This window comes from Tinamus guttatus, unplaced genomic scaffold (assembly GCF_059628265.1).
Source record: "Tinamus guttatus ecotype Peru unplaced genomic scaffold, ASM5962826v1 Tinamus_guttatus_pri_ptg000439l, whole genome shotgun sequence".
In the NCBI taxonomy this organism is placed as follows: Eukaryota; Metazoa; Chordata; class Aves; order Tinamiformes; family Tinamidae; genus Tinamus; species Tinamus guttatus.
Window position 1 is genome coordinate 2067973 of NW_028288973.1, and position 26055 is coordinate 2094027.

Sequence of the window (26055 nt, forward strand, 5' to 3'; positions counted from 1 at the left end):
TGCAGTCCCCTAATCATTTTAGTAGCCCTTCGCTGGACTCACTCAGCTTTTTCTATCTCCTCTGCCACCTGGGGTCCCTGCCCCATTCAGCAGCTGACCCTGGTCGTTTTGTTACTGATACACTTAAAAAGGCCTTTCTTGTTGTCTTCGATGTCCCTCACCAGATTAAAATCTGGATGGGTTTTGCCTTCCCAGCCCAATCCATGCATGCTTGGATAGCATCTCTATATTGCTCCCAGTTTAGCTGTCCCTATTCCCACCTTCTTTGTACTTCCTTCTGATGTTTGAGTATTGCCAAAACGCCTTGTTCATCCTTGCAGGCCTCCTGCCACCTTTGATAGACTTCTTGCTCGTTGGGATGGACCATTTTTGGCCTAGGAGGAGGGAATGCTTGAATATCAACCGGCTTTTTTGGATACCTCTTCCTTCTTGGGCAGTATCCCATGGGAATTTTTCAAGCATGTTCCCAAAGAGGCCAAGGTATGTTCTCCTGAAGTCCACAGCTGTTACCCTTATTTTTGCTCTGTTTCCTCCTCTCAGGATTCACTGTTTCACAGCCACTACATCCAAGGTTGCCCATGACCTTCGTATCCCCAGCCAGACCTTCCTTATTCATAAATATGAGATCCAACAGAGCATCTCTTATTGCTGGCTCCTGTATCACTTGTATCAGGAAGTTGTTGTGGATGCACTCCAGGAACCTTCTGGGTTCCATATACCCTGCTGTGTTCTCTCCAGCAGGTACAGGGGTGCTTAAGTCTCCCTTTTTGACCAGCACCTGTGAATGTGGGGCTACTTCTAGATGTCTATTGAAGGCCTTATCTACTTTTTCCTGATCAGGTGGCCTATAGCAAACACGCACAACAATGTCACCCATATTGGTCTGCCCTTGAATCGTTACCCATAAGCTCTCATTCATCACATCATTCACCTCTCGGCAGCGCTCCAAACTTTCCCGTTGCTTTCTCACATCAAGGATGACTTCCCTTCCTCATCACCATGGCCTGTCCTTTCTGAAAAGCCTTTTCAACATGCCGGTCATTCCACTGTACATCTGTGATCCAGGCAAGATCATAGACCTGCAACTGCCCACACACCTCTCATTACTCTTGTGCATTCCCCCTGTTGCATGCATTAGTGTAAAAGCACTTTAGAAAGGCACCCCAGCACGCTGATTTCTCAGAAAGGATGTGACAGGTTTCCCCACAATGCTGGCTTGTAGCCACTTCCTTGGTTACATGCAAAAGCTTGCAGTGCCCCCATTTAAGCTCTGTTTTCTTGATTACATGTTCTCTTTTATTGGCATTGCCTTGCGGCATTTGCTTGTCAGCCCAGAGTAATGCTACCTCACGTGGCTGCTGCTATCGGTGAATACCATCCACCGTGGCCAAAATAGGTGTGAGGTTGTCTCAAGGGTGACAGCAGAAGCCAGAATTGCAAATTGGACAAATGCAGCTAGCATCTTCCCTCTGGCTTTACTTCCAGCATCCCCTTGGCCAAGGATGCTTTGGAGGAAGAAAAAAAAATGGATGTCGAAAATAGACTCACAGTAGAGTTTTGCAGGCCAGCCACTTGCAAGTATTTGCCAATGTTTGCTGCAGGAAACTGTGATAATCAGAGGAAACACACAGGTCTTTGATGTGGTCTTGAATGAGAAAGTGCTTTGCACACTTACGCCCTTCCTAGGTGAGGAATACGTAGTGCTGTGATACTGTAGAGTCCAACTGCAGAACTGGCTGTGAGAGGGGAAATACCTTGAAGCTCAGAAACAACCTTGCAACCTTTCTTTCCTTGGGGAATCTCCAGCAATGTTTGACATAGAGCCACTCACAGATGAGGAAAGATAGAGGAGCGCTATGCAAGACAGATGACGACTGGCAACTCTCTTCTTATCTGTGTCCAGCTGGGCTGGACACAGCAGTTCTCACTGCAGTTCTCACACTGTGGATACTCAACTTCCCAGATTCCTCTTGGGAATGAGAGAACAAACAGGAGAAGGGAAGGAGTAAGGCCTAATGAAATGCTCATTAGGCTAGGACTTTTCTTCCCTCACCACCTCCAGAGTACAGTCCATGCACCCCAGCTGGAGAAGGGCTGCTCCAAAGGTTATAGGAAACATTGAAGATATGGGATGGTTCAGAAGGGAGGTGGTGATGGGAGAGGGAGAGAGGGGGCTTCCTTCCTGCCTAGAGTGCTGTGGTCATTGGAATTGGGAATGCACCCAGGCAACTACAGGCCAGTCAGCCTCACCTCCGTCCCCGGAAAAGTGATGGAACGGCTCATACTGGCCGTTGTCTCCAGGCACATGGAGGACAAGAAGGTGCTCAAGAGTAGTCAGCATGGATTCACCAAGGGGAAATCTTGCCTGACTAACCTGATAGCCTTCTATGATGAAATGACCGGCTGGATAGACGAGGGGAGAGCGGTGGATGTCGTCTATCTCGACTTCACCAAGGCTTTTGACGCCATCCCTCACAACATCCTCCTGGGCAAGCTCCGGAAGTGTGGGATAGATGAGTGCACAGTGAGATGGATTAGGAACTGGCTGGATGGCAGGGCCCAGAGAGTGGTGATCAGCGGTGCAGAGTCTAGTTGGAGGCCTGTGGCTAGTGGGGTCCCCCAGGGGTCAGTCCTTGGTCCAGTCCTGTTCAATTTATTCATCAATGACCTGGATGAAGGCACAGAGTGCTCCCTCAGCAAGTTTGCTGATGACACGAAACTGGGAGGAGTAGCCGATACCCCAGAGGGCTGTGCTGCCATCCAGAGGGACCTGGACAGACTGGACAACTGGGCGGTGAAAAACCTCATGCAATTCAACAAGGCCAAGTGCAAGGTCCTGCACCTGGGGAGGAATAACCCCAGACACCAGTACAGGCTGGGGACCGACCTTGTGGAGAGCAGCTCTGCAGAGAAAGACCTGGGTGTCATGGTGGATGATAAGTTGACCATGAGGCAGCAGTGTGCCCTCGTGGCCAAGAAGGCTAATGGAATCCTGGGCTGCATTAAGAAGAGCATCTCTAGCAGGTCGAGGGAGGTGATCCTGCCCCTCTACTCAGCCCTGGTGAGGCCACATCTGGAGTATTGTGTCCAGTTCTGGGCTCCACAGTACGAGAGGGACGTGGAGCTGCTGGAGAGAGTCCAGCGCAGGGCTACAAGGATGATCAGGGGCCTGGAACATCTGCCCTATGAGGAGAGGCTGAGGGAGCTGGGCCTGTTCAGCCTGGAGAAGAGAAGGCTGAGAGGGGATCTAATCAGTGTATATAAATACCTCAAGGGAGGGAGTGCAGAGGACGGGGATGGTCTCTTTTCAGTGGTGGCCACTGATAGGACTAGAGGAAATGGCCGGAAACTGAAACATCAAAAATTCCATAGGAACTTAAGGAAAAATTTCTTAACAGTGAGGGTGACAGAGCACTGGAACAGGCTGCCCAGAGAGGTTGTAGAGTCTCCTTCTCTGGAGATCTTCAAAACCCGCTTGGATGCAGTCCTGTGCCACGTGCTCTAGGTGTCCCTGCGTATGCAGGGGGGTTGGACTAGATGATCTCTAGAGGTCCCTTCCAACCCTAAGCATTCTATGATTCTATGGTGAGGATTAATTTTTCCAACAAACAACCTATCGAGAACATCTTGTCCATCTTGGAAAGCTGGAAAAGACACAAAGCCTCTGCCCATCCCCCAGCTGCTATGGGAGGGGAGGAAGAAACCTGAGCAGGCTGCTTTTTCTAGCCCCGTGCCATCAGCTGCAACCAGCTTTGCTCACAGCCTTTGCGCTGAAGCCTCTGCTTGAGCTTGGTGTAGCTGAGAAGGCCATGCCTGTGTGGGAAGAGAGAGCCCCTGAGGTCTGGACACGCATAGCTAATTGAACTCCTTCCTACAACTCTGGGAGCTCAGATGATGCTTTCAATTTGTTCAACCTCCTTTTCAGAATTCTTCTCCCACTCACTGGATACCAGGGCACGTGGACACCTGAGGACACTCCGTGGGCACCAGAGAGCCATTTTGTAACAACTGTATTTCTTGCAGTCTTCAAGTGATTTATGCACTGAGAGGAGTATTTGGATCGGGTCACAAGGCAAAGAGAGAAAGGAGAGAAGGTAACTCTCTCTCTCTTGCTATTTCAGGATGGGCTGGAGACACCTACCCAGGGGACTGTACTAAAAAGCTGGAGCCGAGGCTCACAGCACGGTCGGCCCCCATGGTTCTTCTCTGTCAGCACCACACTGCCCTTACCTTACTGAGGAGAGGAAATGTGGCTGCATGATTGCACCCCTCTTCTCCCCCAACAAGGTCCTCTCCTCCCCACACTGGCACACAAAGCACATGCACAAATGCAATTCAAGAGTTTGCTCCTTTAATACACAATAAAAAAGCAACTCTTCCACATTCAGCGAGAAATACCGTAAGCAGGAGCCCCAGGCTTGGCACCCTCCTCCCTTGCTGCCTTCTGAAGTTAGGTAGCATGTGCAGTTTGCTTAGAAGGGTTTTCCTCTCCCTGTGCAAAGGAGCTCCTGGTTGTAGCAAGGCTGCTGGCACGAGATGACTGATGTCTTAGTCCACCTCCATGCTCACCAGCTGAACAAACTACCCCAGAAACAGAATGTTCTCACTGGTGTAACAGTGCCTACCTGGAAGGACTTTTCCTTCGGGCCGTGTGGCTGCCCCAGCAGATGCAGCTGCCCTGAAGGAATCTCTAGTACTGGCTTGATCAGAGAAACTCCCCAGCACCACAGCGTGATGTGGTGGAAGGCATCATTAGAACTGACAGGCAGAAGTGAATCACACGGGGAAAAGACAGGATGAAAGTATAAAAACACAAGAATTAAATAAACTGTGAAGAATTTGCTGAAGGCACTTCCTAACCCATAAGAGATGGCCCCTTCAGCCCATGGGCTGCAGCCACAGTAACTGGCTGTCTTGCAAGAGAAACATACAGGTTGTGGGTAGAATTCTGCATAAACTGATGGGGAAGGGGAGGGCAGGAAGAGGAAGAGAAGGGGTTGTGAGTGGGTGGGTATTGTATACCACAGGTACTTGGGCAAGAGATATTAGAGGAACAGGAATGGACTACCACTAATATATATGTATTTTTTTTTGCTAGCTTTACTGCTGTGAATCCCCAAGCTTTCCAGTCTAAGAGTGGTAGGCAGTGTGCTGGAGACCTGTTCTGTAGAGGGGGACAGGAAAGAGGCAGGCAGGAAAGATTTCAGTAGCCTCTCCTGTTTCTTGGGGAAGATTTGTGGTCACCTCAGCGGAAAGAGAGATGGGGCACTTCTGCTTTGCCCTCATTGTGCCAAAAAAGCCCATTGAACTTCCATGTTCTCTAGCAGCTTTGAAAACCCCCTTCGCAAGTCTACCATACGACATCCCTAAACACAACAATGATTATCTGGAAGCTGAAAGCAGCTTAAAAATAAAAACAACTCAAAAGAAAAACAGGAATAGAGTGGAGGAAGGGGACAGAGCCCTTCCCCTGCTGGCCCCTGGTCAGAGGCAAGCAAAACAATACACACAGCCTCTTATTCCACTGCACACCAGTCTGTAGTGTTCACAAGGCAAACATAGCATCATCTTCCTTTGCCTGCTTCCGATGATGGCTGGCGGCAGGAGCGGTGACAGATGTCCCTGCTGAGGAGCTGGACAAAGTGGGTAGCCGGTCCGCAACTTTTGCTCGCTCTTCCAGGAACTTGTCAAACTCTGGAGCAAAGGCAGAGAGAGCATTAGCAAGGAGGGAAGTTTATGGAAGTGCCAAGCTGCTGTCAGGAACAGTTGAAGAAAGGTTTTTGTCTGGGACTCTTACCTTCACTGGTGACTCCTTTTCCATCCTCTGAATCTCCCTGTGGAAGGAGGAGAAAGGCATGGTAAGATGCAGGGTAGACAAAGTCACCTCCACAGGTGTGGTGCTTTGCTTGCACAGAGGAAGACAGGATGGTGCATCTTTCCTTCAGCACTACAGGTCTGTTAAGAGTGGCCTTGAGCCTTGGTTCTTCAGCTATGCCTCCTAAAAGGCTAATTCTCTAGTAGGGTACCTGAAACCCCGGTGTTCTCCTCGTGTTTTCCCTCAGAACAGGTTGTGCCACATGTTCAGAAGTGCTAGGACTATTGTACACTGTCTAAACTCCAACCCTTCAGCAAGAGCCTGGCACCTCTGACAAGGAAGGCAGAGGTCATGAAGGTTTCTGCCAGTCAGATGCCACTATGATGGAAATGGAGACATAGCCTGGGGTCTGGGAGAGAATGTTGCTAATGAGGTTCTGTGTCAAGGATAAGGGAATGTAAGCAGCCCTCGAGTCCTCATGGTTCTTGCCTGATAACTATCAGAGGCCCCCTACAACTATTTGAGACTTGCACACAGATGCTCTGCACCAGATGCAGCTGTGCAGTGGCCATCTTGGTCCTGCCCCTCACTTACCACATCAGTGGAGAGCCACTTCTCTATGTCTTCCATGAAATTGGCTTGAGGGACTGGCACCTGGAACAGAAAAAATGAGAGAGATGAAGTCAAGAAAAGAGAGGATGTTCTTGAAACCCACTCCTGCTAACCCTCTTGTCCCACCATTCAGTAATCTTAGGTGTTTCCAAATCCAGCCAGTGCCACTGCAACTCTCTCCCTGCTACCAATGCCACCATTCACCTTCCTCCATCCCATCCACATGTAGACATGGATGATTTTCAGGACGCGTGCCATCAAAAGCATCTGAGGTCTTAGGACAGACTTTGGGGCATTAGCACTGGACCAGGCTTTACATTTGGGGAAGAAAGCACTAGGTGGAAGTTGGCTGCTCACTGTTAGGCAGCCAGATAACAGGAGACAACTTCCCTTCACACTTCCTGTTCTCCACAGAGCAGTGATAGGCCCAGTAATGGTTCAATGTCAAAGTGGTTTGATGTGCTGCTGTTGCTGCTGCTGCTGCAAAAATAATGTACTAGGTTTGATATGAAATTGAGGGGGAAAGGCACCTGCCTTACCTCCCAGAGCACAGCAGTATCTGACATCACAACAGACTACAGCCACACATACTTCAGAGAGAAAATTCTCAACAATTAAAGTAAATTTGACGACTGGTAGGGAAGAACTCTTTAGGTCCCTGGCTAGTTTATGCAGTAAAGAGACACTTTCTCATGGAGATAAACTTGAAGGCAAACAAGACCAATTCAAACCCCAGATCCTTTTCTCCAGTCACAGGCTTCTGGACAAAGCTGAGCAAGGGCCAGCCCGTCCTAGAGGCTCCACAAGCAGAAGCAGGAAAGTGCAGACTTATTTCTCTGACCCTGAAAAATGTACAGTTCCCTTACTGTAAGGAAAACAGCAATTACAGCAATTTTGTAGTTACAAAAGCAATCTTTTCTTACCAAGAAAAGGCAGATTTTCCCAAAACCATGGAGTAAGTTAGTTACCACGACTAGCAGACCTTACCACAGCAAGACAGTTACCATGGCTGGCATGTGGATGGTTGGTGAGAGAAGAAGATGTGTACGATTAAGGAAGTTTCTAAGTAAGTGAAGTGGTTTTGTTTACCCAGAGCGGGACAATTTGGGGTAGAAATGTATCCAAGCCAACTGGACAGCACATGGGGAAACTTTCTAGAGTAGATACCAGCCTGGGCAGTGCCCATTTTAGGAAGAAAAGCTAACAAGCATCTGACATGGGAGTATGTCAAAACTCAGTGTGCCTGAATGGATAAAAATGCAGGATTTCTGATGCCAAATACCAAATTCAACAGCTTGGAGGCTGTCCTACAGAAAGATTTACTTGAGGAAGGACTGATACTCTGCTCGTTTCCTTCCCTGGTCTCCACTACTGGCCCAGAAGAGGGTTGTTTCATTTACAACCTCTCTTGTCTGCTGTGCATCCTCATGTGCTGTACCAGTGCCACCTCGAGTCCAGCAGCCCCAGCTCCTTTCACCTTGCTGGCACTGCCATGATCTCACCATTCCTTGTCGCATCATCCAGTTAGTCAGTTGGGCTCCATCACTGGAGACACCAGGTTCCCCCTGGGTGAGAGAAAGTCTGCACTGAAAGCTGCTGTCACACAGGGTGAAGTACAGGGGAGGCAGCAGGTTCAGTGCTCTGGGGGCAGAAAGCACTGCTAGTGATGGCCCACCTCTCTGATTGCCAAGAGGAGATGACGGGACTTGAAAACCTGCTAAATGGAATTAAACATATATTTCCAGGTAAAAGTTTCCCTGCAGATATAAGGAGGCCGTCCTTTTACTGAATGAGTCACTTCCAAACTTCTCATACCTCTGGCAAGGTGGGAAGTTTGCTTTCCCCACCTCCAAAGTTCAAAGAATGCAGTATAGAGTCCAGGTGTTAAAAGCAGGTTAGTTATTGACAGTGTTATCATCACTCATGTTAAACAATTGATCTTTGTTCTAACGGACTGCACATTTATTGCTGGGAAGCAAGAAGTACACTCACTCGTGGTGTGAACCAAATGATCTGCAGCCACTTACCGCTCCAGTGTTCTGCTGCCGGGCATCCAGGGCGCCAGCTAGTCCTTTGGAGGCTTGAGGATCTTCGTACTTCATCCTGAAAGCATAAAGTTATTTAATGCACAGGCTGGTAAGCAGCCTGAGAATGTAAAGCAGCAACTGCTAGACATATATTCAGGGCTGCTAACTGTATAACCATTCATCTCTTGTTATCTGCATCTAGAAAGGTGTGCAGAACCTCTGCTAAAGATGTCAGCCACAACAGATTAGTGTTAATCTACCTACTGCAAAGTGTCTGAGTTACCACAGGAAAGCCCTTACACATTAGGGGACGATGCTAAAGAATTGTATGAAAATAACCATCCAACAGACTAAGTTACAACCTTAGAGAGCTCGATGCATCAGTTACACACATCTTACCCGGGCTTCACTATAGAAGACAGATTCATAATACTGACTGATGAGAAGATTAGAGCTACTATAGAAAGGATTCTAGCAACAAATACCGCATACTCAGCTGCCTTCACAGGCACAGTCACAGCTCAAAAAGATCTCCTTAACCAATACTGCTCAAAAACTGATGGCTGCAGGGATTCACTGGCCCATCTATAGAAGATGAGAGTCGGTGAACAAAATAACCTGCGGCTTCAGGATCTCCAGACGCACCGTTACAGCAGCCTCTTTCCACACACTGAAACGTCCCACCCATCATCTCCCTTGTCCCATTTCTTTGCCCCCTCTAGGATGCTGCCACACATGCCAAAGCCACACATCACCATCTGATCCATGCAGACTGGGGAGAACAGTCCATCCGTGCTGGAGGAATGAAGCCTCATCCAGAGGCTCTCCGCAAGCCTCCTCTCCAGCTGCTGCCAGGGCCTTCCTCGCAGCTCTAGGGGAGCATCAAATGGAGTCATTCCTTTTGGAGGACATGGGCCTGGGCCACCGACGCTCAAACTTCTCGAAGAAGTGCTCATCAGTGAAGGGGCCGCTGTGGACAATGGCATCGAGGATGAAGTACAAGGCTGCCACCATGCCACTGATGAGGAAGAAGGGCAGGAAAGGCTTGAGGTGTCTCAAGCACTGCTTAACTGTGACACTCATGAAGCATGGGGGCTCAGGAAGAAAGCCCAGCAATCCTGCCTGTGCCTCCTGCCAGCATGTCCTCTCAGGGAGCAGCAGGGGAAGGGCTCTATTTAGGGGGAAGGAGAGGCAGAGGCCGTGGGCTGGTCTATGAAATGGGAAGCCTGAGCCAGTGAGAGCAGAGGCTACCTGGCAGGAGAGCAAGTACAGGCAGATGGTGGGTAGCGAGGAATAAATAGAAGATGTCTCGTTACTGCAAAGATCACAAGTCTCTGTCTGTTAAGGACTGAGTCATGTCGGAGGGGGATATAATTCCAGCCATGCCCAGTTCTCCCTCAGCTCAGATGTCAGCCCCAAATCAGGCACACACCGTTGCCACCAGTGTTTCTGTTCCACACAGACTGTCCCTGTTCCCAGGGTCTCCAGCACAACCCACTCTGTACCAGGAGCTCTCTCCAGGCAGTACCCCTGTGTACCCTGACTCACTCTCTGAGCAAGAATTTATAGCCCTGACTTAAGTGGTTTAGTGGCAGCCATGTCCAGTCAACTGGCTGGCACTAGCTGAGCCCAGAACAGCAGCTTCTGTGTGTAAGCACAAAGCACTCTCTGACACCTCTAACATGCTCCTACAGCAGTAGTGTCATGGCCCAAGGAGAGCTGTAGCTTGGTGACAGCACAGAGGACAGAGCCAGTGGGATAGAACCAGAATTCCTCCCTTATAAAAGCTGATCACGCTCATGAAGACCCAGCAGTTGGCTTGGGAAGCTCAGTGCTTGGACAATATTGAGAGGAATAAAACAGGCTGTAGGTTGACTATCGATCTTCCTGCCACTTGTACTAGAAGCAGTCTGAGGCAGGGGAATGAAAGAAGACATCCTTAAGAGACCTTAGCTTGCCACTGCCCAGCTGTGAGACAAGACAACCTCCTGGAGTGAGATCAGGAGCAAAGGACTTTGAGGGCTGAAGGCAGCTAGGTGCCTACAACAGATTATACACTTCTGTCTTCAATATTCGATACTTTAGGCTGTATGTGTATTCATGAGTTCCCAAATTCAACATCATCCTATTGAGGATACAGAGCAACTCAAGAGTTCAGGATCAGACAGTAAAACTTACTTAGTCCCAATCTACACCTTCATCTCCCCACGTTGAGCCTCCAGCAGACGTGGTACTACAGCCCCCTGACACACCAGTGAGAGACATGAACCAAAATGCACTTCCTTCTCCTCAAAGCCAGGACGTCATTGGGAAAGGGAGCTAACTGATGGCAGCAGGAAGAACGACTGGAACAGAGCTGCCAGCCGCTATGGAGGTCGAACACCGCGCACTGGAAGGATGAACCTCTGTGGCGTTCTGCTGCCTCCTGGGAACTGCTGCTGGTTGGGGTCAGAGTCCCCGTTCCCCCTTGTGCAGCAGGGCACCCCCCTCGCCCTCCCCGTTATGAGAAAGCAGGGCAGCAGGGGCTGCCACACTCACTCTTTGCGCTGCTCGGCCAGGGAGCTGCCCCGAGTCAGGGCAAACATGTCAAACTCTTCTTCCGTCTTGCCAGAGGTGTCGAGGGAGTGCAGCCCTGCACTCACACTGCTCGAGCCCAGGTCTGCAGGGGAAAGAGCAAGCAGGCAGCACAAAAGCAAATGGAAGGCCAAGGGCTTGGAGGTGCTGAGTAAAAAGCGAATATCAGAAGAGCCCAAACTGTCCTGGGCCCACTCATCTGTCCTTCCCCTGGGCAGCAGCGCTACATATGTGTTTGTTCAGCATTGGGGGGTAAGTGGCAGAATCAGTTTGTTTGCCTGCTCAGCGCGTATTTTTTAGCTCTATCTCTGGCAGCAACAGCATCAGTTTACTGCATTGATTCTGAAGGCCAGATGTTCCTGACCATGTAAGATAACTAAGAGGGAACTAACTTCATAACCTGTGGAAGAAGCTAACCTGTACTTCTGACAATCAGCTCCAAGACAGATGAATGAATTTTCACAACTCAGGTGTTATCTGAAAGTGCTTGTTGCCAACAAGAGCTTCAGGCAATGACATGTGGGGCTGGTGCTATGTCCTGAAGACACCCCAGGACAGGCTGCTTTCTTGGTAGACACCCTGTCAAGTCTTGGGTCCTGAAAACAAGATACTGTCTTTGCAGCACAGCAGAGCTGAGCAGCTCTTCCTCTTCCAGATCTCAGCAATTAACCTCACACCACAGAGTGAGAAGCAGCAAATGCTACTGTGGATCAGAGGGAGAGCAACCATCACCCCTGCCTTGCTGGAAAGCCCAGCCCCTAGCCACAGCCTAGTGCTGGTGTCCCTCTATGTCTCACATAAGCTGAAGTGAGGATGCTGAGGCACGTGCCTGTGTCCCTAGGCACGTAAACAGGTTTCTTTCTTTGAAAATTACTAGCTGATAATACACCCTATCTCTCTAGATTATTTTATAAAGATGGCTAAAATTTTCTGGGATGGAATTCAAAAACATTAAAGGATTCTTGGGACAGAAGGAGGAGTGAGGGGAACTATGTATGGCAACATACTCATTCCAGCCAGCTGAGAAGAGAGATTGTTGGTGGCTTCAGGTTGTCTCCCTGCAGAAGGAGCACTGGGTCCCAGATCAATCAAGCTGTTCTCTGCCTCATTTGTCATCTTTAGAGGAAAAAGGGAAGTCAGTGAAGATTTTTTGAAGCCCACACAGCTTACATTTCTCAATCCCAATTTGTTAACACTAGGAAGCTGTTTTATACCCGCCAAGAGATAATGGCTGGGGAGCCTCTCTGAGCAAGAAGTGGGGCAGTAATCAGAGTACTGGCTGAGAACAGTGTCCCAGGGCAGAGCAAGCCCTGGTAGTCAGCGTTCCACTCTGCTGGATGCCAGCAGGTCAGCTGATGGCTCAGAGCACAGGGCAGTGCTGACACAGGGAGGTTACAGCTTGAAGTGGGGCAGAGCAAACCTCTCTGTAACTCAGCAGGACATAGCAGGACCTGCAGGAAGCAAACCAGTGTGCACAGAGGGGAAGTAGCTCTGAGTCACCTTAACAGGCTGTCCAGTCCGAAGACGCTCAAACCTGCAAGAAAGATGAAAGAAGCAATTCCAGTAATGTGAGTTTTCCAAATACTTATACATCCTCAGTCCTCAGAGGTTCCTCACTCAGGCTTGGCATAACCTGCCCCTTCCTACATAATAGCAAATATGGACCATGGTTCAGGGCCCAATTCCCCTCCAAGACAGGAGACACCACAGCAGGAGCCAAAAAGCCACAAAATGTCTCCCAGAGGTGTGGCAGGGCAAAGCTACTTGTTATCCTCCAGTACTACCCCTAACCAGAGTGGTTCAAACCCAGCTCTCCTTCAGACAGACACAAGGGACTAAATTCTCCTGACTTCATCCCAGCATAAGAGATGAATTTGGCAAAATGAAGAAAAAAAAAAGGGGGGGGGGTCTCTTGTTCTTGGACAAATTCTCCCTGTTCTTGTCGGCCTCAGAACTAGAGAAATACCTCTTTCCATGCTCCTCCTGGGTTGGGCCAGACATGTCTATATTGCTAGTGGCTTTGAAGGAACAAGAAAAAAACAGCAAGAGCTGAGGAACGGACCCATTCTCAAAGGTGGACGATACAGACTGATACACATTGAATATGACATTCGTGGTTAAAAGAAAAGGCTGAGATAGGAGGCCCCTCAAGGGAAGAAACTCCCATGGAGGAGCAGAGAAGAGAAGGGAGGAGACAAGTACCTTTCGTGGCGCAGAAACACATTGTTGAGGTTGTCATTGATGAGGAGTAGCTCCTCGGTGAGCTGCTCATGGAGGATACGGGGGATCAGCTCCAGCACACGCTGCTGCATCGCTCTGCATGTCCGATTCAGCTCCTGCTCACAGCAAGAGGAGGTTACCACAAAGGTCAGACCAAGGTTGAGCATTCACAGATTTGGAAGCCTGAATGGGACAGTCAGAGGCTACTGTGATATACCAGCAAGGATTTAGGGCAAACGGATATTGGTATGAGAAGCTCTTCCAATGCAGGTAAACTGAGCCTGAGTTTTGCAGTTCCTGCTTTGCTCTGTTCCTGCAGTGAACATGTTCTTCCAGTGGAACATCATATAGGAGGAAAGACCCTCAAGAATGATGCAACACCCTCCATGTGAAATGATTCTAGCCTCAATAATGCAACTTACTTGGCCAACGAAACTCTGCCTTCTATTTGTCCCCCTTATGCTGTCACTCCCTGATAAGCCCCACACTAAGCTGTCTAGGACAACAGTTCCCCATGCCTGGCATACATAACACCTTGCTGAGTCACTGCTAAACAAAGCTCCATTTGCCAGCCCTCTGTCCCCACCAGCAGCTGCCTCGTGCTCCTTACTTGCAGCAATTCCAGGTCGGACGTCTCGGCCTGCGCTGGCACCAACTCTGTCAACATCTCCGACATCACCTTCATGTTCCCGTTCACCACTTCCAGCTCACTGCGCAGCTTCCCGACCTACAAAAGGGAATGGAAGTCACTGCCCAGCTGGGACAACTGAGGAGATTGCGGAGCCACTTCTGAATGGCAGTGCACAGTGTGTGTATACCCATACAGCCTGAGGGGAAGGCCATTGCAGAACTCATTTATCACTGCTCTCTTGGGCTCTCAGGAGCATCCAGCAGAAGGAAGGCCATCAAAGCACCACCAAATTCCTTTGCTGGTAGCAGATGCCAGGCCCTCACCTGAGACCTTTGTCCCTTAGGCCTAACCTTGATTTTTAACAGCTACCATAGGGCTGTGGTTATAATTCAAGTCTCTCTCTCTCCCCTGCCAGCTGCTCCTGTGTGGCAGCTACTCAAATCATCTTGTTTCCAAAGCGGCATAAAAAGGAAAAAAAAAATATATATATTCAAAAGGTGAGTTTGGGCTAAATGTGCAGTGGAAACATTTTTCCTCTGGTTTCAGAGGCTGATAATTAGCCTCTTGCTAGCCTTGTTTTTGCAAAAGGATGCAGCCTAACAAAGTCTGGTGCTTTGGTGCTGTAACATACAGAGTCAGGATGATGATGAAGTAAAAAAGAATGGGAAAATAAGTGAGAAAGCATCGGTCATAGCCAGATAGGGATTATTTATATAAAATCACCAGTGAGACAAGACAAATATAACAAAGAAGCATTTACTAAGCAAGTTTTTGCTGCCTTGCACTATGAAGACCTCCCTCAAAATGCATCTGTTCCTCACTTTCCTATCATCAGGGGATTCTCCCTGGAGTTCTGCTTTAAGAAGATGTAATCACCCTGGGCTCATGGCATCCCAGCTAATCACCATGATTGCGATGGAGCTCTCGGGAGCCCTCAAAGTAATGGTGCTTTCGGAGGAGCAGTTTCTCGAGCCAAAATACTGGGGGAAGACCAGGACAGCAGTTCCAGAGCAGCACTTGCAAAACAGCCCCCAAACATAGGGGCAGCCTGAAGCACTTCAGAGCCCACATTCCACTCACCTGCTCTGGTGTGGGTGTGATGAGCACATTGCTGGAAGTGCCAGTCCCCATGGGCAGCGTGACAGGATGCAGGATGGACTCTATCCGCTGAGCAGAGCTGACGGCAGGCAAGGTCTGCCCAGACTGTGAGTCAGTGCTATACACAGTCTAGAGGCAGAGGAGGAAACAGTCAACATGATAGGGAAGGGGAGGTATTAGACACAACTAACAAGGCAAAACAATTAGGAGAGCAATGTTGGTGCCAAGTCCTCATCTGCTTCCAGTAGGTCTTCTACCTCCATTGCTTTACCCTCCCACGAAGCTCCTGCCCCACACCTGCAGCCCCTTTGATCACCTCCTGAAGAGGCTGGCCTAGAGCCTCTCACTCCCCAAAAGCCCTGTAACTGCTGGCTGCAGTTGCAGGAGTCCCCTCATAGCTCCAGAATGGCAGCAGTGCAACTCCCTTCTCCTCAGAGATGCGTTCCTACCCTCTGTGGTGTGTGGATGGGTGACAGCATGTCCAGGTCAGTCATGGGGAACTCCAGACCTTTCCGCCTCAGGTCTTCATAGACAGTGACAACACCTGTCAAGTCCGGGGAGCTCCGGAAGGCATCTGCCCAGGACTGGGGAGAAGGAGACAGTGTAACCGAGCACCACTTAACGTACTCTTCTATATAAACACTTAAAAACATAGCGTGCTTTGATCTGGTGCACAGGCCCACTCTTCTTGGCTCACCTGGATGAGCGTCAGCACCTTGTCATGCACAATGGCAGGAGGATTGTTCTTGGGCAGGATTGTTCTCACCAGGACACCTTCTACAAAGTCCTGGCTGGCCACAAGGACATGGAAGCGATGGCCGCAGTTTTTAACACATGTCTCCAGGACCTGCAAAGGCAAAGAAGCACTAGCTACAGCCTTCTCTGACTACATGGTAGCCTTGCTGTCTTCAGACACCTGTGTCTTTGCAACCGGAGATTCAGCTTTGCAGAAGGGTACAGAGCAGCTGAGAGTCATGATCACTCACCGTTAAAGCCAACATAACTTCATGAAAGTTCTTATTCCCTACAATTCTCTTCTTTATGGCTCTGAAAGCATCTTTGGGCCTGCAAAAGAAATCAGGTGAAGAAAGATCAGCAGCAGGTCAAGCCCAGCCTCTAGAAGTACAAAGCAAAATGGCCACTGGCACCCAGAGCCTCATACTCAGCAGGTTACCTCCCACTATGTTTTCAGGATGGCTTGAACCAGTGACTGTTAAAGCAGCTGCTGACAGTGGCTTTGCAAGAGAAGTGGTGTTCTGTCTGTGAGGGCTGTTGCCAAAATTTAATGCCTCTGCTAATGGAAGCAACAATCAAAGGCACAAGATGAGACAGAAAACAGTAACAGAAACACCAGGAGAGACAGAACTACAATCCTTGTGCTGCTCAGAGGGAACCTGTTGCACAAAACTCTCAGGGAAGAAAGGAGGCTGAAGAGAAGCAGGGAAGATGCACTGGCAAAATGATGCACTGGCAAAATCCTGCCCATCCTGCAGGTGGACAAGAAAGCAGCAGCACTGCAGGAGCTGCTCAATCGTTCTCCGAGGGGAAAAGCACTGTGGTTTCATCCCACTGCAGTGTTGTGAGTGGCAGCAATGAAATGTACTCTGTTAGAGCAAAGAAGGAGAAGCAGCACTGGAGGAGCAGCAATGCTGGAGGGTAAGAGATTGAAAGACACAGCTAATGAGGAGGGTGGGAGTGCATCAAGCCATGGGGGTGCATGGCTGTACAGTTAGCAGGGCAAAGGGAGAGCTCTCTCCACGCCCAGAGTGGCAGGGGATGGGACACGACTGGGGTGCAACTGTGTTATCAGGAACCCTGCACTGAAACACTAAGCGGCCACAGCTTGAGAGCTGGGGGCAGAGATGGGTATAAACTACCCCATGGGGGCCAGAGGAAGGTGGTCAGTATGTAGAGATGTTTGGCTTGGTGTACACACAATGGTGAGACTGGAGATAGGCTGCTTGCTAATCTCCCATAAGCCTCACTGCAAGGTGGGACAGAAAAAGGAGTGAAACCTACATTTTTTATTCCATGTAGCATGGAATAAAAGGGTAGTATTTCATTTTATATGCTGCTCTTGACACCTTCGCTGTGAGAAGGAGCAGTCCCCTCTGAATTTGCTGGCAAATCCCCAGGTCCAGTTAACATGCCTTACAGATATCTGAATACCTTCCCTTGGGGAAAGGGAGGCAAAGGCTCTCCTCTCCACTTTGCACATGTTTGAGTGACTGTGTATGAAAATGCTTGAGAGCAGAGCACCAGCAGGTGCCCAGTCACAGAACTGATTAGCAGCCTGAGATTTTCCGCTCTCCTCATTCACCAACCTTGGAGATTTTTACATTCCCAGAGGACAGAGAGAGGACTACAGAGGAGGAATAAACCAAAGTGCAGAATTTCAAATATGCCTTTGGGAGATGAGAGGCAAATTTCCTTGACTTGAGGTTTCTCTGGGGACCCTAAAGGCCTGTTTAAAAGCTTCTCTGTACTTAACAGGTTTATAGGGAAACATCTAACAGATGCTCTGGCAGCTTTAGCGAGACTCTAGGTTTCCCAGCAGAGTCATGTTAAGGGACTGTGGGGTAACCTGGCTTATTGCCTTCACTAACACACAGCACCACTGAAGTGTAGGGGTGTCTTGTTACAGAGTGTGCACTGGGACCCGCTCTAGGAGGAATACTCATGTCAGCTCCCTTACCCTTCTTCGGTCTCATTAATGATATCGCAGATTTCCATGTTGAGAGCCCAGTCCTCACTCCGCAGGGCTCCATCCGTAGCTCTCTCTGCAAAACAAGAAACCAAGGCAGGAGAAGCCTAAGAGCTCTCTCACTGATGGCTGTTCAGCTGTCAGGACACTGCAGAAGCCGATGTCAGTCTCCACAGCTTCCACTGACACTACAAAAGCCATGAATCCGGCCGCAGTGTCCGGGCCACGCAGGGCGGCCCGTTGGGTGTCCCCGGCGCAAGACACGCGGCTCCGCGTGCGCTCCGCGTTCCCGGCAGCAGGAAAGCTGCGAACACGGACGTGCCACAGACACCCACCCCGCACGTCCCTGGGGTCCTGCGCGGAAAGGGAAAGTCCCTGGCAGAAACAAGGAACTCCAGCTGCACCCCGGGAGGGAAGGCGGCTTGTTTGCTTCCCTGCGGCAGGGCCGGCACAGGAAACATGAGCGTGCTCTGCTCTCGGCACCTCAGATCTACCGCTAATAGCACGGCTCTTGATTTGCACCAAATTAAGGAAACAAAAGAATCAACCCCCTTCTTTTTCTGTATTTCTCACAAAACAACCAACCAACCAACCAAAGCAGTACTTTCTTTTGTTGAACATTTACGTTCCTTCCCTGAACTTCTGGCCTGTGGGGAGCAGGGGCATAAGTGGACTGCCGGCCCAAGTCCAAGCAGTGTCACTTCGGCCTTGACCGCGTCCCCTTTAATTAGGGATTCCTGAACTGGCGTTGAAGTTATTCATGGCAGAGATTCATGCAACAAACAGCTATTACTGCAAGCACCCAGGTCCCCACCCTGTAATCAGCCGTGCTCAGTCCCAGCTGGGCCGGCTGGAGCCTCTGGGGACAGCACTGGGAAAGAGAAAGACCATAAGGGCAGGCAGGACCCAGGCACTCTCCAGACTACAGAGATGCACTGGGATAAAGCAGGTGGCAAGCAGGAGAGAACCCTCTTTTTTAGCTTTCCCGTCTTCTAAAATGCCAACGTGGCTGTCATGCAAGAGAAGCACAACCAGACACACCATTCCAGCACCTACACAGTGCTCCTCAGGAGGCTTCAGACAAGTTAGGCACTTAAGGGCCTGCAGTTCAAAACTGCTCTCCCTGCAAAATCTGGAGCAGGCCCTTGATGCTGTGGGTCCTCTGCCCCGTTGCAGGCACCCTCCTCTGCAGAACTGCTTTCTCCTATTTTTGAGCAAACGGTTCTATGTATGGAATGAAAGGAAAGGGCCGTTCATGCAGTGGTATTGGGATAGAGGCCATGGCATGGGAAAAATATTTTTAACTTCTGCCTGGGTAAACACATCCATCATGTTTTGGGTTGTGCTGCTTTTAAGCAGCAGGCAGAGCGCTCTGCAATACAGCCACGCTGCCTTCCTCTCTTAAATGTGTCTCTCCCACAAATTACACATATCACAGTGTGAGGCTACCTATACCAACCTTATCAAAAACTGGCCAACACCTTTTCTGCTGGCTACAGGATAAAATGAATACATTGTGATTACACTGATTATATTGTGGTGGCTACAATCAGAGGGAGGAGGGCAAGCACGGGAAGGAGAGTGGCAGAGAAATCTTGAAGTTTTTCCACGTATTTGAATGCCTGGTGACTATTTCTACCCTGGTATAATATCCTGAAGGCCTCTTTGGGCAGGTGGTGGCTTTTTCACTTCGGCAATTAATTTTAAATAGGAATCCCAGTCTCTGCAAATGTAGGCTTCCTCACTGAGACATGTGAGATAGCGTTACATTGGGTGATGTGGTAGGGAGTATCTAGGGCTGTGGATTATATTGGAGCATGTCTGGTGCATATGCAAATGAATGGGTGAAGTTTTGGTAATATTCCTGGCAAAAATCATTTCTGTGAGGGCTCCTTTGGGGTCAGGACTTGGTACAGGAGCAAAGCTCCAGGTTCTCTCCTGTTCTGCGACGCCATACACGCGACCTCGCCAGGCGGGTCAGCTTGGCCTGATAAATGTGGGAATGATGGTCCCAAAGGTGCTCTTCACTTGTGCTCTCCTCCAGAAGGCTCCGGAGCTGCTCTGTACACATCTGACTTTAAACCCCAGTCTAGCTACATGTTTCCCCATGCTGCTTGTTAATACTGGCAATGAAAGACAAATCAGTCATAGAGGAGTTTGCCCTATTAAAAGGGGAAGTCCCTCGAACCTGCATCCACCCACCTCACTACTGAAGAAACACATTGCACATGGAAGAAAAATAAAACCAAAAAAACCCACAGCTTGGGAACAGATGCAAAAGCTGAGAAACTCTAAACTACAGGAAAAAAAAAAGGAAGATGAAATGAAAATTGTTTCTAACCATGAAGTCTTTGTCATTCAAAATATTCTCCAAATGCTCTTGGAGCTCATTTTCACTGTGCACAGATGTGAAAAAAGCCTGCAAAGAGCCACCTCTTGCCTTCCTGTATTTGGTGTCATTCTGTAACCTGTCCTCCCCTCGCTCTTCTCCTCCTCCAAGTGCATTAGCCCTATCAAGGTCAAGCAGCAGAAAGCAATGTAAAACTGTGCGCACTCTGTCACCTGGCTGACCACTTACAGGAAAATAAGGATTCCTCACAAGTGGACACATACAGCCCCAGTAGTTTACCTTACAGGGAAATTAAAGATGCTGCTGCTGTTGCCTCCTCTCTGATGCTGGTCAATGAAAAAGCTGCAGAAAAGCAGTAAATCTGCCATAAATGCAAACACTCAACAACAAAAAAACAAAAATGGGAAGGCCAGAATTAGGGGCATATGGAAAAACAGGAATGTGACCTCCAAGGACAAAAGCACTTGAATCTACCCAGCACCGATTAGCCATGGAAACTAATGCCCTTTTTAATCCTCCTGGCTTCCAGGCACTAAGGGGACTATCCAAACTGAGTACGTTGGAGTTTTTCTCTGAAAATCCTGCTTTACACTTTAGCAAAGCCTGCAGCAGCAAAGGAAACAAAGTTTATTCATTAGTCACACGAAGGATCAAGATGGCTAGCCCTGTTCCACAAGCTGCAATCAGTACGGGAGCTGGCTGCCTCTCATGAAATCTGAGCCCACGATCATTGGAAACAGCGACAGGTTCCTAAAAGCAGCAGGCGCAGGAGGCCGAGCCCGGCTGCCAGCCCAGGGCTCTGCCTGGCAGGACTTATCAGGGAGTTTTCTGCTCGGGAGCTGATCCTGACCTGCCCCAGAAAAACCCCACGCGGCAGGGGTTTATCACGAGCCATAAGTGCCGTTTTTCTTCAAAGCCCGGAACCGACCGGCTGCTGAACAGGCTGCTGAACAGGCAGAATTAAAGTGCCCTTCACGGGGCTGCTTCAAAGCCACGTAGTTTTGGCAGCCAGTCCAGCCTGTCGGGTGTGACAGCCCTGGGGTTTGTCCGATTCCAGGGTGATGCCTCACAAACTGCTCGGATCACCCCAGAGCCTCCGAGGTCTGAAAGAGGGCCCAAACTTGCACCATTTAACTTCTTCCTTCCTGGCATTTGAGCAGTCCTGCTTACTGTAATCAGGTTATGAAAAACTCTGCAGTCTTAAGATAAGGAGCAATTCTGAACATGGCATCAGTAATAAAATGGGGCTGCACATTCTGGGCCCATTCTTGTCTGTGCCAAGACCAAATTTGACTCAATGACTTTGTTTCTTTTCAGGTTTATTGTCTTTTTCCTTATGGCAGAGGAGGGTCCATTGCTGGACTTGAAATCGGCCCATTCCTGCAGGAGCAAACTGTCAACACAGGCAGTAGCGCAGAGAAATACTGGAGTTATGGATAGAGGAGAGTAAATGGGCTCCAACACCTTTGTTTTCGCTCCAAGACCTGAAGCATCCAGAACCACTCAGGCAGCTTTCAGGAGCTCTTCACAGTTGAAATGCTCTCCTGTAGCTCATCAGAAATGACCCTGAGCAAGGCCCTTGGCCAGCATTCCCTGCAGAACTCAGTCTCACTAGTTTCAAATTCCTCACCAAAACACCAAACACTTTCCCATCTATTCAAACAGCAGTTTGAAGGTATCAGCATTTCCTTGGGCATGACAGTGTAAGCCCAGCAGAAAGCAACACCAGAATCCCTTCCCCGGCCTGCTTACAATTCACAGTGTCTCTGACCCAAATAATCTCCCTGTACAAAGTCTCCTTGCGAAGACTCAGGCTTTCTCTTCCCCCAAGGACATTTTAGTACAAATTCAGGCCTCCAACCCCTTAACCCTGCTGTTTTCCTCCTTCAAAGACACTGTGTGACAACTTTGTAAAGATAAACTTTCAAACCTCATTCAAGGATGATGATGGACACAGACTTGAACGGACACACGACTGTGGCTATTTGAGTCTCTGAGTTTCTCCTCCTACTCTCTTCCTGTGAACCAACTCGGACTCCCAGGGATCAAAACTCTTCACAGAGCCTCCTTTTCCCTCCTCTTTTTTTTTTTCCTCTCTACTTCATCTTTACTTTTCTCCCCTATCTGTCCTCACCCAGTGGAATAACAATCTTTACCCCTTAGGTATTGCTATGATTACTAGCTCTTCCAAACTCTAAGCTTCAAGAAAGGGGGCATTTGCAATGTCTTCTCCATTTTCATCCTCTACAGTTACCTTGTTACTACTAGAGAGCCTCCCTGGCGTAGGGTTTTCTGTTTTAGGGTTTCTCACAGCTTCTAGGTGGGGATTACCCTTTTGTGTGGCGGGCCCGCACAATGATGCTTCAGCAATCTTTCGAAAGTCCTCTACTAGTCAAAAGTGCTGCATTAAAAAAAAAATTAAAAGTCTGTGTTTCTCTTATTTAAGAAGAAATATCAAGCTAAAAGCAGAACCGAAGAAACTTCTGTGAACAAATTCCAGAATGGGGAATAAGAAGCTGGAAAACCTACTCCTCTGCAATTTTCAACCAGCTAATTCTGAGACAAATCACCGAGTTTATCTGAGCACCAGTTTCCATGTCAGCAAAATAAAGGGGACTTACTAGATTAACATTAAGGAAGCCATTGGAGAACATCACTGGAGTGTGGCACAAAAGATTTTTTCATTCCACTGCCCTTATCTAAAGCTGTTTTAGACCTTATAAGCTGTATCAGGCATGCGCAGCTTGGCTGAAGTAGTTCACAATGGTGCAGTATCAGCCTTCTGTAGACAGCCCAAAGCAACAGTATTATGCAGGTCTGGTGACTGGGCTGCTATAAGCAGCTACCACTGACCTGCCAAACAGCTCAGGGTAAGTCATGTTTGCTTCCCACATCAAGTAATGAAGACAGCATTTATCCATGTCCCCAGGATGTTGTTAGGCAGTGATCAAAAAGAGAAAAACATTCATATTTACAGCCACCAAGCCTTTTAAGTCCTCTGCACCTCAGTTTCTTTCTCAGGCATTGCAAGTCCTCCACCACTTTGGACTCCCATAACCTCAACCATTAAGATCTCCCTCCTATCACATTTCTGGTACTGCAGACTCTAAATTCCTGTCTGTCAACACTTTTGAAATACTTATTTCTTCTTCACTGCTGGTTTGTTACTTGAAAGCCCCTTCTTCAAGAGAAGAAAAAAGCCCAGAGGGGAACCACAATCCAGATACTCTACTGATCAAAAGATCTGGAGGGCAAGAAGTAATCTGTAACATCACAAGATTACTTCATTTTGCCTCAACCCAAATGCAAAAATCATATCCAATACATTCACTTTGCGAATTAAAGAACATTCACCTTAAAAAGGACAGAATGTTCTTCCTGAAAAGCATGATGCAACATTTGACAGCTGCCTGGGGGACATGGAAGATTATCTGGAACATCTCATTACTTAGAAACCTCCCTGGTATCTTTGACTAAAATGATCCTCCCAGGGCCTTGCTGCAGTGCATCTCACCTTTGTTTTTCAACTCTCTGAAGTATTTCAAATCGCAGTGCCCTATCTATATTTTTGGAGAACTGCTTTGGGCAGCAAGAGCTTCCAAAATATGAAGGATTTACAAACGCATTACCCACAGTAGCTGCTTGCTCCCTTCTGTGTCCGCCATGATGCAATCAGTACACTACACATGCAGTCCCCACAGGCAGGCACTTTGAAAACTACTCATTTAGAAACCAGATCTTCTGAGTGAAGAACACAGGTACTAGTGATACCACTGATAAAATATGAGACTGAGGAAACGTATAAAAATGCAAATGGCCATTCTCTATCACAAGCGCTAGAAAGATTAAACATGTGGCATCAACTGCCTTACTTCAAACACAACCAGAAGGCACTTGATGATACAACAGGAGAAGAATCATTGTAAGAGCTCTCTCTCTGCTTTGAAGTTTAAGAAAATTGTTGCTTCTCTAACTGCAGCATCTTTTTGCATCACTTTAGTTAGTTATTTCCCTCTTTTGTTCCCTGTGCCCACTTAATTCTTCAGGGAATAGGAGCTTAAAAAAAAAAAAAAAAGACTTGCTGTCCATTGGCCTGAAAGGTCGCTGAGCAAGCCCCATATCCCTGCTGTTGTTTTCCTTTCCCGTGCTGATGTTAAGCTCAGCCCTACAGAACAGGGAAGGTGCTTCCCTCTTTGTGAAACTGGGGTGTGGGCCCCTGCTCATTGCAGACATCCAGGCTGCGAGGCCCAGCAGTGGGCAGCATCCCTGCAGCGCCACCTGACACCCTCATCCTCCACGGCACAGGGAACACAGAAGCCCTGGGAGAAGCACCCAGACCAGAGAGGTCCCTCTCCAATGGGGCCCTCAAGGCCCCATCATGGCCACCAGGGAGGCTCCCCTCTCCTGGAGGGCCGCTGGCTCTTCCCGCCTAGGAAGCTGATAGGTCCCCGCGCCCGAGGCGCAGCCAATCAGCACCCCCGACGTGCTTCCCCTGAAGGAGCCCGCTGCCACCACGAGGCCCCCAGCAGGTGCCGGCGGGAAAGCTCCCGAGCCAATCACAGGCTTCGGCTCCGCGAGGGGGCGTGGCTCGGACCACCGCTGCTTCGGGCCCTTTAAATCAGGAAACTTCGTCTCGCCGTCTCGAGACCCCCTCGCGCGCCGATTGGCTGGCCGGCGGAGCCGTCCAGGCCTGGCTGCTCGCCATTGGTAGGGAGCGCCTGCCCGTCAAGGAGGAGCGCAGCCCTCATAGGCTGGGGCGGTCTGGGGCCCGCCGCGGAGGCGGGGACAGAGCCGCGCCCCCTCGGGGCTCCCGCCGCCGCTTCCCGGAGGAAGGGGCCGCAGGCGGCGCGCGAGGCGGCGGGGGCGCGGCGGGGGCGGCGCGGCCGCGGGCTCTCACCGATGCGCTGCCCCACGGGGGAGCTGAAGGGGTTCCCCAGCAGAAAGTCCATCGCCGCCGCCGCGATCAGCTGACTGCGCCCGCGCCGCTCACGTGACGGCCGCGGCCACGCCGGGCCGTGACGACAGCGCCCGCCCGCCGCCAACGGCCGCCGCCCCGCCCGCGGGGGAGGGGCGCTCCCGACGAGGGGCGGCCGCAGGGGGTGGCATTGGCCAACGCGTCCTTCAGGCCCTGGAAACCGGCACGGATGACGATCCACGCTCGCCGCCTTCCTCTTCCTACCTTGGCCTCGCGGCCGCTGTGGGGTCTTCAATGCCACAAACGTGGACGGACAAGAGAGAGCAGGGGAGAAAAACGCCCCAATCCTCAAGTATCTGCAATGCTTCAAATCTTCCCCTGAAAGAGGCCTCCACTGTACCACTATTCTTTGAGTGGTATTTCAGGTGAACTGTGCTATTAGAAATAGAATAGCTTGCTCTTAGAACAACTGAAAATAACAAATTTAAAAGTTTTTTTTTCTTTCTGAGAAACACTAAATACTAGTAGTAACAACTGTTATAAGAAAACACAGTTACCGCTAGAAATGAATGACAACACTGCAAATGTTAAAAAAATTATATTGTAAGTACAGTACAAAAAAGTTTCTTTATATAATTGTAATCTGGATCAAACGGCAAGGAAATAACAAAAATATAAAAACTGCTAAGTCTTGCCAAAGTTTTCCCTCTAGTACCAAATACTACAAGATACAGATTATACAAAGTGTACAAATTTTAAATAAAAATACAATACACCAGGGTTGTGTGTGTTTTCAAACTCTTCAAGAGTTTTCCATTGTACAGATGACAAAGTTAGAACTGATACCCTTCCGTTCCTTACACATCTGCCCCTTTACCACAGTGCTCAGTTGTAAAGGGCTGGGAAGAGCCAGCTATTTTTGTGCCACTCCCAGCAGCAGATGCTTTAGTAGGGTCCACAGTCACAAACTGAGTTAGACTGCCTCCCTCTCAGGCCTCTTCCCAATTCCAAAATCTCTGGGATTAGTCATATATTGTCAAAACATGTCTTCTCTGGTCCAAGGCTTCAGATAAGAACGCACATGACCGCCTGAGAACCTTCTGCTTCAT

General features: G+C 49.2%; 1 protein-coding gene across 2 annotated transcripts; it reads right to left on the bottom strand.

Moving 5' to 3' along the window:
* Nucleotides 1-5516: 5516 nt before the first annotated feature.
* On the bottom strand, nucleotides 5517-25027 carry TOM1 (target of myb1 membrane trafficking protein). Of its 2 annotated transcripts, XM_088531930.1 has the most exons (16): nucleotides 24929-25027; nucleotides 17673-17757; nucleotides 15964-16042; nucleotides 15675-15824; nucleotides 15427-15561; nucleotides 14960-15106; nucleotides 13859-13975; nucleotides 13231-13364; nucleotides 12529-12562; nucleotides 12036-12144; nucleotides 10993-11113; nucleotides 8455-8530; nucleotides 7930-7992; nucleotides 6410-6469; nucleotides 5798-5834; nucleotides 5517-5694 (listed from the first exon to the last, which is right to left on the bottom strand). In XM_088531930.1, the coding sequence occupies exons 1-16, from the start codon at nucleotides 24978-24980 to the stop codon at nucleotides 5546-5548; spliced, it is 1548 nt and encodes a 515-aa protein (XP_088388056.1). In that variant the 5' UTR covers nucleotides 24981-25027; the 3' UTR covers nucleotides 5517-5545. The 2 variants fall into 2 exon arrangements, with proteins under 2 accessions (XP_088388056.1, XP_088388057.1); XM_088531931.1 differs by lacking the exon at nucleotides 7930-7992.
* Nucleotides 25028-26055: the final 1028 nt, after the last annotated feature.